Source organism: Poeciliopsis prolifica, unplaced genomic scaffold, assembly GCF_027474105.1.
Source record: "Poeciliopsis prolifica strain line A6 unplaced genomic scaffold, Auburn_PproV2 SCAFFOLD001, whole genome shotgun sequence".
Taxonomy (NCBI): Eukaryota; Metazoa; Chordata; class Actinopteri; order Cyprinodontiformes; family Poeciliidae; genus Poeciliopsis; species Poeciliopsis prolifica.
The window spans coordinates 3,442,478-3,454,011 of NW_026562376.1; the positions used below are offsets into that span (position 1 = coordinate 3,442,478).

Here is an 11,534-nt window from a genome sequence, read left to right on the forward strand (position 1 = left end):
GGAGCTAGAGGGAGGAGGATAGGCGGAGGAGGCCGGCCCCCAGGCAAGGAGGAGGGTGGCGGTCTGAGCTGCCAGCTGTATTTTTGGATGTGGGATCTCCTGAATTAAGCGAGCAAGCTGGAATAAAGATTTAGTGTGAGCTGGAGAAGGGAGGGGGCCAGAACAAGGAGAGCGCTGTGCTGAGGAGAGGCGACGGCTGGACGTCCCGGCTGGACGGACAGAGCTCTGGGGGGGAGACGAACACACAGGGTCCACTGGATCAGGAAGGTAAGCACTTCTTTAAGGACACACACACAGAGAAACGGGATTAATTAAACTGAATAAAAGTGAAATTAGACATCTGTGATGAGGCAGGATGAGGTTTGACGTTTGGCAGGTTGATGCAAACACTGGATGAATGGATGCATTCAGAGACACAAACTGGATGGAAAGTTTGGGATAAGTAGCGTCTCGACCACAGTGCAGGACAGTGTTCAGGTCTGGGGGTTCATGTTTGCAGAGTGATGCAGAAAGAGAATATTTCCAGTTTCATTCTGTGGGACTTTTCAAATATAAACTTGATGGACCTCATCGATCAACTAACAATTAGTAGATGAAGGGTCAACTGTTTTTCCATAATATACACATTTTTCATAACATGCTAAATATAAAAAGAAAAAAACATTTGATTTTAACATTATTTGGTATGTATTACATTTTTTTTGTTATTACTAAACTTAGACATGAAATTTAACAAAACAGGAACCTCTTAGGTTGCTGAACAGAAAAAGAAAATTGATAAAAACATGTTTAACATGTAATTTAAACATGTTAAAATGTAATTTAAACATGTTAAAATGTTGACATATAATTTCTTATGAACAAATGTAGTCAAACAGGGATGCGGAATGGTCCTTTATTTGGCATTTTCATGTATTGAACCGATACCTGACGTGATTTGTTCCGTATTTTTATAACTGTCCAATCGTTCATAATTTAAAACTTCGCTCCACGACATTCATGAACTCACAGCAGCTCTCAAAATGAAGCATCCTTATTACATGTTACCATTTTCCTCTGTTGTGCCTCTTCTGTCATGCTAGCCATAGCAGCACGTCAGTTATTTTTGAAAGAAAAAGTTGGCGAATGAGCATTATTAAGCTGAAAATTAGGGAGCTTGTCGAGTGTTTATATTTCAAAACAACTTCAGGGGCTTTGTGAGTGTTTATATTTTAAAACAGAACCGCATAAAGCGCATTTTGCATCTCATATCGGACTCCGTTAGAACCGTTTCTCTTTCCCGTTCTATCGTGGCCGCCATTTTTGTTGCTGTATTAACTGCTCCGCTTAAGGATGACCAGCCGCGCCCTCTGCTGGATGGCGGCCGCACTACAACTGTAAATTCAATTCTCTTCAAATTCTATGCAGAAATATTTCATTAATTCAAAAGGGAAGCCATGTTATTGGAACTCATTAATTTAGATTCTTCAAAGAGTGAAGAATAATATAATATAATAATAATATATTTATATATTATTTTGGATATTTGGATTTTTTTGGCCTCAGCACTTTTGTTCACTGATTTAGAATATGTACCCATGACTTTCTATAAGTACTGTAGCTAAAGGTGACTTTGTAGCGGTTCTTTGTTATTGCTGGAAAGATGCCTTATTTTTCTCGCCATGTCCTAGTTCAGAAATCCCTTAATGTGTCTCCCTCCTGAATAAAAGTGGCGATATGTGCTTTAACAAGCTGTTCTTAGTACTTTCAGTAAATTAGCCAAATAGCTTCTGTGTGAACATGAAGTCCTGGCAAGAAAAAAGTACAACCCATTTTATGCTCTAAACTTTTATGTATTAGGACATAAAAAACTTTAAAAAGTCACTCCAATGTCTCTGAAAATGGTTGAAATATAACCTGAGAGATTTCCTCTCATTATCCAAGGCTGGGCAATGAGGCTTAAAAATTAAGTTTGATTTTATATCAGATCCAATTCCTGATTTTAATTGATTTGTTGTCACTTTCTTTTCTAAAAAATAAATTACCATATTTTATGATTAATTGTAAATGACAATAAACATATTTCCACAGGGTGGCTTTTATTACAGTCATCCCTCCTGTGAGGTGCACAAATATTAGGGACAGACTCTGAGAATTTTTAATTACAAAAATATTGTCAAAATATTAGAAGAATATCTTAAATTTATGAGAAAAAGCTTTTAGACATAGCAAGATCTGACATGGCCACCTCAGTTGGTGTGATTTCATTTGTGTGATTGCTGTATGAGAGGACTTGTTCAGGCTTATTTGATAAGACGCCCCCTAGTGGCAACCTGTACCTGCTTTACTTTACTGTGGTTTATCATGTTACCTCACATCAAACAGTTTAGTGTTTGCAGGCTTGTTCAGCTCTGAACAAGCCTCATCTTACACAAGATTAACTGATTCACATTTGCAAAGGAATCAGGAAGGAGATGGAGTCAATCATCACACATTCAGGTTCGTTCTTGCAGAAGGAATAACCATACAGTGTGTGACGTTTCTGCAAAGTTTAAACGTGAACTATCATAATTCCTTGATCACAATAGGATAGATCTATGGGCTACACAATTTTTTAAAACAAAATCAATGCTAGATAATGAGATATTAATCTACCTTTTGGAGCTCCTGTCAGGATTAGCTGTTTTAAGCTGTTTCAGCTACTGTGGCCAAGACCCCCAACTCAACGTTTACGCTCGCACATGGCTGCACAATGGCTGCAAACAGAGGCACAGTCGTACATCTCTGAACAGCAAAAGTGGAGCCTCCTGCGCAACCAATGAGAATGCAACAAGTTGTTTCTGAATGGCAAGTCAACCATACCAAATACTTGACTTTTCCAGCAGCCATTGTACAATGCATACAAAAGTAAAACCAGCTGACCAAACATGTTGGAGCTGAGTTTGGGTTGCTAGGTAACAGGCAGTGTCTCTTAATTTGGCTCATTGTCCATCAAAAAACATTAACTTATTGCCCAAAAAACAGCTGGATGTTGTTGTTTAAACTACTTGGGCTGTTTTAGAAGTTGTGGAAACCCAAACTGAGTTACAAAAATGTGCAAAATATTAATTTTGCATAATTCATCCCCATTAATGTGTTTCAGCAGACCAAAGGTGATGCTTTGTTTGCTTCCACTAAACTTTCACAATGCTGATAATGTGTCATTGTATTGGGTTTGGTTTCTGGTTTCCTTTTAGAAAGAAAGTCAAGCTCTAAATTAATTTTGTAATTGTTGTAATTTTTGAACTGCTAACGTGCCAATTCCACTGATATAGTAAATCCATGGTTAAATCTACTTGGGCCTCCTCATTTGTCTTGTCGGACTCCCAGCTCACCTCTTGACCTTCAACCAGCCCTATAATCAAACTCTCTATGTTCAGTCTCCATATGATGTGACCTTTGACCTTTGGGGCTCAGACCTCTGCTGCTGCTTGAGCCTGTTAAATTATCCAACCTCTTCTCCCTTTAATTCGTCTTCATTGCCAAAGACAGACTTGATCCAGACATAAATCCCAGTAGAACGTCAGGGATACCCAATTAAAACTGTATTATTTTCCTGTTTCAAAAGGAAAAAATCCAATCCAGTTTACATTCTCTCCATTATTTAACACACGAAGCTGTAAAATATGAATGCATTGTCCAAGCTGTTAACATTACATGTGGGCGGATCGGTCCAAAATATTAATAATATCAATATTAAGTCAGTATCAGTATCAGTACTAACGTGATAAGATTGATATCTTAGTTTCAGATACCTTTATGAAATGTTATTTTATTATTGTAAACAAAAATGATTTTACTGTGATCTGCTCTCCGACAATAATTAACTAGAAAACAATGCAGACAAAAGTTTTTATGTTGTTTCTGTTTACTGTATAAATAAAAAGTGTTTTGTTGACATTTGCAAACTTTATTTAAATTCTGTCCAAGGTTTTAAAAAAATTATTCAAAAGATAAAAAACAACAATGCCTACAGATGAGAAGTTTGTTGATATATCATAATTAAATAACAGCTGTTGCTAATGCATATCAAAAACACAAATCTTACTAATTATTTTTGACTATTTTCTATTAGTGCACTTGAAATAAGAAAAAAAAACTAACTTACAATAAACTTCTCACCAAGATAAATGTATTTACAAGCAAATCATTTCTTAATATTAATGAAAATAGTATTTTATGTGGGAGACGATTTTACTATCCGAATTTAAATTCACATTTAAAGCACTTTTGTACTTCCATTTAAGCATAAAACAGCTCAAGTGATTAAAAAACAGATGTTTTTTGTAAATAAATTCATATTTTTGCGTGTCTGAAAAATGACCTGTGTCAAAAACCTCTGGAGTTTAACATCACAAATTAGCAGGCAGTGCCCGTTACCAAGCAACCCCACCAGAGTTCTGCCCGTTACCAAGCAACCCCACCAGAGTTCTGCTTGTTACCTAGCAACCCCACCAGAGTTCTGCTTGTTACCAAGCAACCCCACCAGAGTTCTGCTTGTTACCTAGCAACCCCACCAGAGTTCTGTCCGTTACCAAGCAACCCCACCAGAGTTCTGCTTGTTACCTAGCAACCCCACCAGAGTTCTGCCCGTTACCAAGCAACCCCACCAGAGTTCTGCCCGTTACCAAGCAACCCCACCAGAGTTCTGCTGTTACCTGGCAACCAAAGTGAAACTTCAACACATTTGGTCAGCTTGTTTAATTTGCAATCCAGAAACCACTTGCTGCATTCTCGTTGTTTGCGCAGGAGTTTCCACTTATGCTTCTCTAAGATGTACGGTTGTATAATTGCATCTATTTTCATGTGTGACTGTAAGCCTTGAGTTGGAAGACGTGGCCAGCAGCAGCTTATTTGAATTTAAAATGTCAAAAGCTCTAAAACAGCTAAGACCTCATTATATAAGAATGGTTTTGTGCAAAAAGTGTTTTGTATAGACCATAAACCATAAATAAGCTGTTCACGGAAGCAGTGCAGGTCACCTTTAATGACATCAAGTTTTCTTTATCTGAGAAAGACAGAACCTTTTTCTATAAATTGTTCAGCAGTGTTAGCCCATGCTGAAATGTGTTGCAGGTTTAGAGAAGCCAGGATTCGTACAGAGCTCTTATTTCCAATTAAACTCCCTCTAAATGGCTTTGATGACACATGAGCATAACTATGGAGAAATGTCTGGTTCATTCAGGAAAATTCTGCTGGGGTTTTTTTTCCTGTCAGAAATTTATCCCGGCTCATCCATGGTGAAAATCGCTCAGATTGGGCGATAAACGTCTCCGTCCCTCAGAGCTGAATGTGATGTCAGGAAAGTCAGAGTGTCTGAGGGGCCAGGTGGGGGCTGGAGGTAATTTCATGAATGAAAGGGCAGAATTGTTCCTGTTTCAACTGGTGCTGAGCTCCAGACAAACCCCGCCTGCCCTTTAATTAGAGCTATGAACCCAGAGTGGCGCAGACTGGGAGGAGGGGACTGGCCGGACTGGTCGTCTGTGACGATGATGATGCTTCTGTTGATTTATTTATTTTGGATATTTGTCCATAATGTTAAAGGTTCATTAAGATTTATTGAACTTCGGCCTCTCACAATAACACATTTTGCTGGATGATAAATTGATAAATTACTGCGATAAAGGATAATGTTGTTGTTTTTCAAGTATGACAGTGGTAATTGGAATAATAAGGCAAGAACACATTGTCAGAGATAAAGACCTTTCTGCTTGATTTAACATTAATATATTGTGTTTGGTTGATCTGTTGATTATTTTTAGATGTGTTTTAAACTGATTGATAATTGGACAGAGAAATGCATTTGATGTTAGATGTGTTTTATAGAATTAGAAATTGCCACTTCAGGATTTCTGGGTAAAACAAACATATAGAGAAAAGATTTTCTCCATATTAAATGCAAAATGTTTATATTTTGTACAGTTTTGGCTTAATTACTGCCCTGAGTAAGTTGTTCTTTCAGCAAATGTCCTCTTTTATATCTATGACGATTAATCAGTTAGTAAATTAGTTGAAGATTACTTCAATAATCGATTAATCACGATTAATAATTTCAGCCCTACAACGGTTGGCAGAATTGATCTTCCTCATGTTGACTGGTGGGCAGCAACAGTTACTTCTCCAAGGAGTTTCCTCACAATGATCAGTTAATTATTGGACATCGTTGCTGTTAATTGATTCATTGTGATTAATCAGATTAATCCTTTCAGCCCTCATTCAAATATTCCATAAAAACTGCACCATTACAAAGTTGCTTAACTACAATTTGCTTTAAATGTTTTCAGAATAAATGGAAATGCTTGCTCACACTCACATTGATATGTTTTTATCATTTAGCCAGTTTATTTTTCTCCAAAGTCCTTTGCACTGTATAAACAAACTAATTTTTGTTGTTGTTGTTCCTCTTATTCCTGGTCTTGACTTCCTCCACCAGATGCCCTCTCGCTGCAGGAATGCGCTGAACATCGTGGTCACCACCCTGTTTGCTGCGGTGGTTCTGTTCACCATCCTACTGGCCTACGTCACAGGTTGTCTTCTCACCCACTCATATAACCACTCACCGTGATTATATTTAAAACATAATCACATTAATTTGAATTATTAAAATAAATTATCTTAATGAAAACATGAAAATTAAAAAAAAACATGTTTTGGTGCTAGGATGGAGTGTTTTTTCGTCCATATTGGAATTAGTGTATTCTGGAAAACTGCATTAGCAACACTTTCTCATCACATCAGATGTGATCACCAACCGGATGTTGCTACTGGCGGAAATGACAAAGAAGACGATAGGAAGTTGGTAGGAGGATGATAGCGCACCATTTTTTAAAATGTCTTATTTTGTGAAGATGTACCCAAAAGCATTTATTTTTTAATGGAAATAGGAAAACTGGGTTGTTGTTTTTTGTTTTGTTTTTTTACTTTAGCGGCATATCAACAAAGTTTTGTACACACTTTTAATGAAAAAGACAGCAAAACTTAGAGTAGGAATGATGAACCTGTTTCTCCATATTGGAATTAGGGGTGGCCCCAAATGAAAATCTGCCTTGGGCCCCAAAAAGTCTTTGTTCGGCCCTGCTGGCTGTAAAGTGTCCACGAGGAGAAACTGACGCTCATGTTTGGTTTCTGCAGGTTACCAGTTCATCCACACCGAGCAGCACCACCTCTCCTTCGGCCTCTACGGCGCCTTCCTCTCCCTCCACCTCTTCCTCCAGAGCCTCTTCGCCTTCCTGGAGCACCGGCGGATGCGGACCCCGTCCCGGCCTCGGCACCTGCGCCGCTCCGTCGCCCTCTGCATCGCGGCCTATCAGGAAGACCCGGACTACCTGAGGAAATGCCTGCGCAGCGTCCGGCGGATCTCCTTCCCGGGCCTGAAGGTGGTGCTGGTGGTGGACGGGAATCGGCCCGAGGACCGATACATGATGGACATTTTCCAGGAGGTGATGGGCGGAGCGGAGCAGGCCGGCAGCATGGTGTGGAAGGGGAACTTTCACAGCGACGGCGGGGAAGGAGGAGGCGTTGCAGCAGGGAGGAGGAGCGCGGTGCACATGGAGGAAGCGAACCGGGTGGCCCGGCTGGTTAAAGGCCGCCGGTACTCCTGCGTCATGCAGGAGTGGGGCGGGAAACGGGAGGTGATGTACACCGCCTTCAAAGCTCTGGGCGACAGCGTGGATTATGTTCAGGTGGGAAAAACTCCTTCAAAACCCCAACAGGTGGTTAAAATGTCTCTTTTCCTATGAAAAAGGATATATATGACGATATATCGTTCCAGACATTATTACGATTAAATTATTGGCAAAATAATGCAAGAACACATTCATAAATATAAACCTTAAATTCTAATGAACATTTAACACTGGAACTGGGAGACATTTTGAATATCCAAAATAAATCAATTATGAAGATTATTTAAGCAAAATTGACCCTCTAAACATGGACAGTTGAGACCAATTACCAAACTGAAGACAAATTTTGGTAGCAGAAAGAGAAATAACGTTAAATCATAAAAATGGAAAGTATTGACCTTGTCTTAATTTATCATGCGATTAAATGATTTATTGTTTATTGTGATGGGGCTATCTCCAACCACAAAATTAAAGGATTATTTTTTGGAAGTACGGGTTAGGTCCAATGTAGATAGAAAATAAAAAAGGGGAGTAAATTCCTGCCAAAAAATGCATAGGCTACATATTTTGGTTAATTTCAGAAATTTTCTAGAAAAAAATAAGAAAATTTCTGAGCTGCAAAGAAGTTGCAAGAAATAAAACTATAAAACTTTTTAAATTGATCTCAGAAATTTTCTACAAAGAATTCAAATTTTTAGATTAATCTCAAAAATTGGTAAAATTTTTTAATTTTTACCAGTTTCAAAAATCAAAAATTTGCAAGACAAAACGTTTTTTTTCTGGAAAAGTTTAAATTAATTTCTGAGATTATTCTCAAAATATTTTTCTAGGAAATTTTTGGGTTTTAAAAGTAGGAAATGCCCACAAAATGTCTACATTTACAAAGTCAAACATTTGCCAGTGGAAAAAAAAAATATTTTTAGGTTAATCTCATAAATTAGAGCTAAAAATATGTGGAAATTTCCAAACTTCAAAAGTAAAAAAAATTGCAAGAAATAAGATTAAATAATTTATCTAGAAAAGTTTTCAAAATTTCTGACTTTCAAAGGTTGTAAATGTTCTAGAACAAAATGTTGATCTTAATCTCAACATTTTCCAAGTTTGTTCTAGAAAACGTTTGAAATTAATCTAAAAATTTGAGATTTTTGGTGAAAATTTACCCCTTTTTTCTATCTGTTATCTACCTACCTACAACGGCCATAATCTTTGCTTTCATAGATTAGCAAATCATTATTTAATTCTTAAATCTCCATCAGTTTCCATATTTTCCAGATTTTAGAAAGTTTGAGAAAAGCGTTTCCCATGTTTTCACTCCTTTTTCATACTCTTAAAATCTGCTGTATGCAACTTTTAAGTCCAGTCGGTATTAGCGGTGGGTGATTTTAGACATTTTTGTGCTTCCGCTCCCAAAAACAGCCTAAACACTTAAAACCCTTCGTCTGCTGCGTGGCGCTCCGGGTCACAGGCCGACCTGCTGATGTGATCCGGCTCACGTCTCTGTCAGCAGTCCTTCATTTCTCTGCAGATTTTTACGCATAGTCAACAATCCGCGTTCTGCAGCAGCTGCATCCTGAATTTGACCTTCTGAATTATTCAACCCTTTGTCTTACTGTGCAGGTGTGCGACTCGGACACTGTTCTGGACCCGGCTTGTACTATAGAGATGCTGAAGGTTCTTGAGGAAGACCCGATGGTGGGGGGAGTCGGCGGGGACGTGCAGGTAGGGAAGCTGAGCTGAAAGTGGATCTGAAGGATCTTTGTGATCAGTTTTCTGCTCCCAGTCTGGAGGATTGAGAGCATTTTTATGTAACCTGTTTTTTTTTTTTTTTTTTTAGATATCTACTTTTTATCCTCCTACTTATTTAAATAATTGCTGGGTTTTGTTTTATTTTTGGTTTATCTTTGGAGAACAAATACATTTTATATTTTATACAGTATTCAAGCCCTAATTGAAATTAGAAAATAAACATTTTGCATTGCTTTAATGATAATTTTATGCGTCCACAAAAATACATCTAATATCAACTTGTGAAAAAATACATCTAATATCAACTTGTGAAAACATCAATACAGTGGAGGTCTGATATGTTGATTATTTTTTGGATAAACTGATTCATAATTTGATAAAATAGGATGTTATGAAAAATAAATTTATACCAGGAGAAGCTAGAAGGAGTAGCGGAGTTGTAGGAGAAGATTTTTAATCTTAAGTGCTCAGAGTTTGTATTTTTGGAGAGTTTGGGCTTAATTTCTGCTCTGACTGTGTTGTTCTTTGCTGAAAGAAAACTTGTTGTTTTCTACAAGACATTTCTCTGCACCATGTCGCCTCCAGATCCTCAACAAGTACGACTCGTGGATCTCGTTCCTGAGCAGCGTGCGCTACTGGATGGCCTTTAACATCGAGCGAGCCTGCCAGTCCTACTTCGGCTGCGTCCAGTGCATCAGCGGCCCGTTGGGGATGTACAGGAACTCCTTGCTGCAGCGCTTCCTGGAGCCCTGGTACCACCAAACCTTCCTGGGCTCCAAGTGCAGCTTTGGCGACGACCGCCACCTCACCAACCGGGTGCTCAGCTTCGGCTACAAGACTAAATACACGGCGCGGTCGAAGTGCCAGACGGAGACACCCACGCAGTATCTGCGTTGGCTCAACCAACAAACACGATGGAGCAAGTCTTACTTCCGTGAATGGCTCTACAACGCCCTCTGGTTCCACAAGCACAGTCTGTGGATGACCTACGAGTCGGTGGTCACAGGTTTCTTCCCCTTCTTCCTGGTGGCAACAGTGATCCACCTGTTCTACCGCGGCCGGCTCTGGAACATCCTGCTCTTCTTGCTGACGGTGCAGCTGGTCGGGATGGTCAAGGCCACCTACGCCTGCTTCCTGCGAGGAAGTCTGGTCATGATCTTCATGTCGCTCTACTCTCTGCTCTACATGTCCAGCTTGCTTCCTGCCAAAATGTTTGCCCTGCTCACCATCAACAAGGCGGGATGGGGAACGTCTGGCCGCAGGAAGATAGTGGTCAACCTCATTGGCGCTGTGCCGGTCACAGTTTGGGCGCTGGTGCTACTGGGAGGCGTGGCGTATACCGTCTACTGTGAAACCCAGGAGCCATTCAGCGAAATGGAGAAGGCCTTGTTGATAGCGGGGACGGTGCTGTACGCCTGCTACTGGCTCATCCTGCTGGTGCTGTACTTAGCCATTGTAGCTAAACGATGCAACAAGAGGGAAGAGCAGTATCACCTGCCGTACGCGGAGTCCTGAACCGCGGCGGCCGGATGGCTTCCAGGTTTCTCTGCAGTTGGACTCAACCAGGTGGAGCAAAGACCTGGGATCTTCAACACTGGTGCTACAAAGTCGAGAATCTGCAATCTGAGAGATGGATGGTGCTTTCCACTGTTCAGGTCTTAAAGCTGCATTGTGTGGCTTTTATTAAAAAAAAATGGATTAAAACTGTCATGAGACAAAAAATCTGTGAAAAGATAGATATGATGAACCAATCAGAGCCAGGAGGCGGGTCTTAGCGCTGTCAATCATCCTCATATACTGGCTGCTAAAAGGACTAAAGGCAGAAACAACTCAGATGACAGAAAAACCTTTTATCCACTGTTATCAATGGCTATGCTAACTAGCTTTAGCATTCACAACAAGATCTGCTGATGGGGAAAAACTGCAGTAGGGTTCAAGCAGGGAGTGGAAGGGGATGAGCAGCGCTGCACAAGATTGTGATTGACAGTGCTTAGTTCTGATTGGTTGTTTACTTCAGACAGAAGAAAAGTAGTCGCTCAGAGAGGAAGAGGAAGAGATCGATCTTTTTACAGATTACCTGTCTCGTAACAAACTGTCAGTTCTAACAAATATGTAAAAAAAAAAAATTTTTATAAACATTACATC

General features: G+C 39.6%; 1 protein-coding gene across 1 annotated transcript; it reads left to right on the plus strand.

The window, feature by feature from the left end:
* The first annotated feature begins 6,448 nt into the window (after positions 1-6,448).
* On the plus strand, positions 6,449-11,331 carry has3 (hyaluronan synthase 3). Its single transcript, XM_055036574.1, has 4 exons — positions 6,449-6,545; positions 7,150-7,700; positions 9,261-9,362; positions 9,975-11,331. The coding sequence occupies exons 1-4, from the start codon at positions 6,452-6,454 to the stop codon at positions 10,902-10,904; spliced, it is 1,677 nt and encodes a 558-aa protein (XP_054892549.1). The 5' UTR covers positions 6,449-6,451; the 3' UTR covers positions 10,905-11,331.
* Positions 11,332-11,534: the final 203 nt, after the last annotated feature.

Excerpts from the sequence above, each read along its gene's own strand:
- has3 (XM_055036574.1), top strand. The coding sequence starts at position 6,452 with ATGCCCTCTCGCTGCAGGAATGCGCTGAACATCGTGGTCACCACCCTG. Across the intron at positions 6,546-7,149 it reads CCTACTGGCCTACGTCACAG|GTTACCAGTTCATCCACACC; the intron begins GTTGTCTTCTCA and ends TGGTTTCTGCAG. Across the intron at positions 7,701-9,260 it reads ACAGCGTGGATTATGTTCAG|GTGTGCGACTCGGACACTGT; the intron begins GTGGGAAAAACT and ends CTTACTGTGCAG.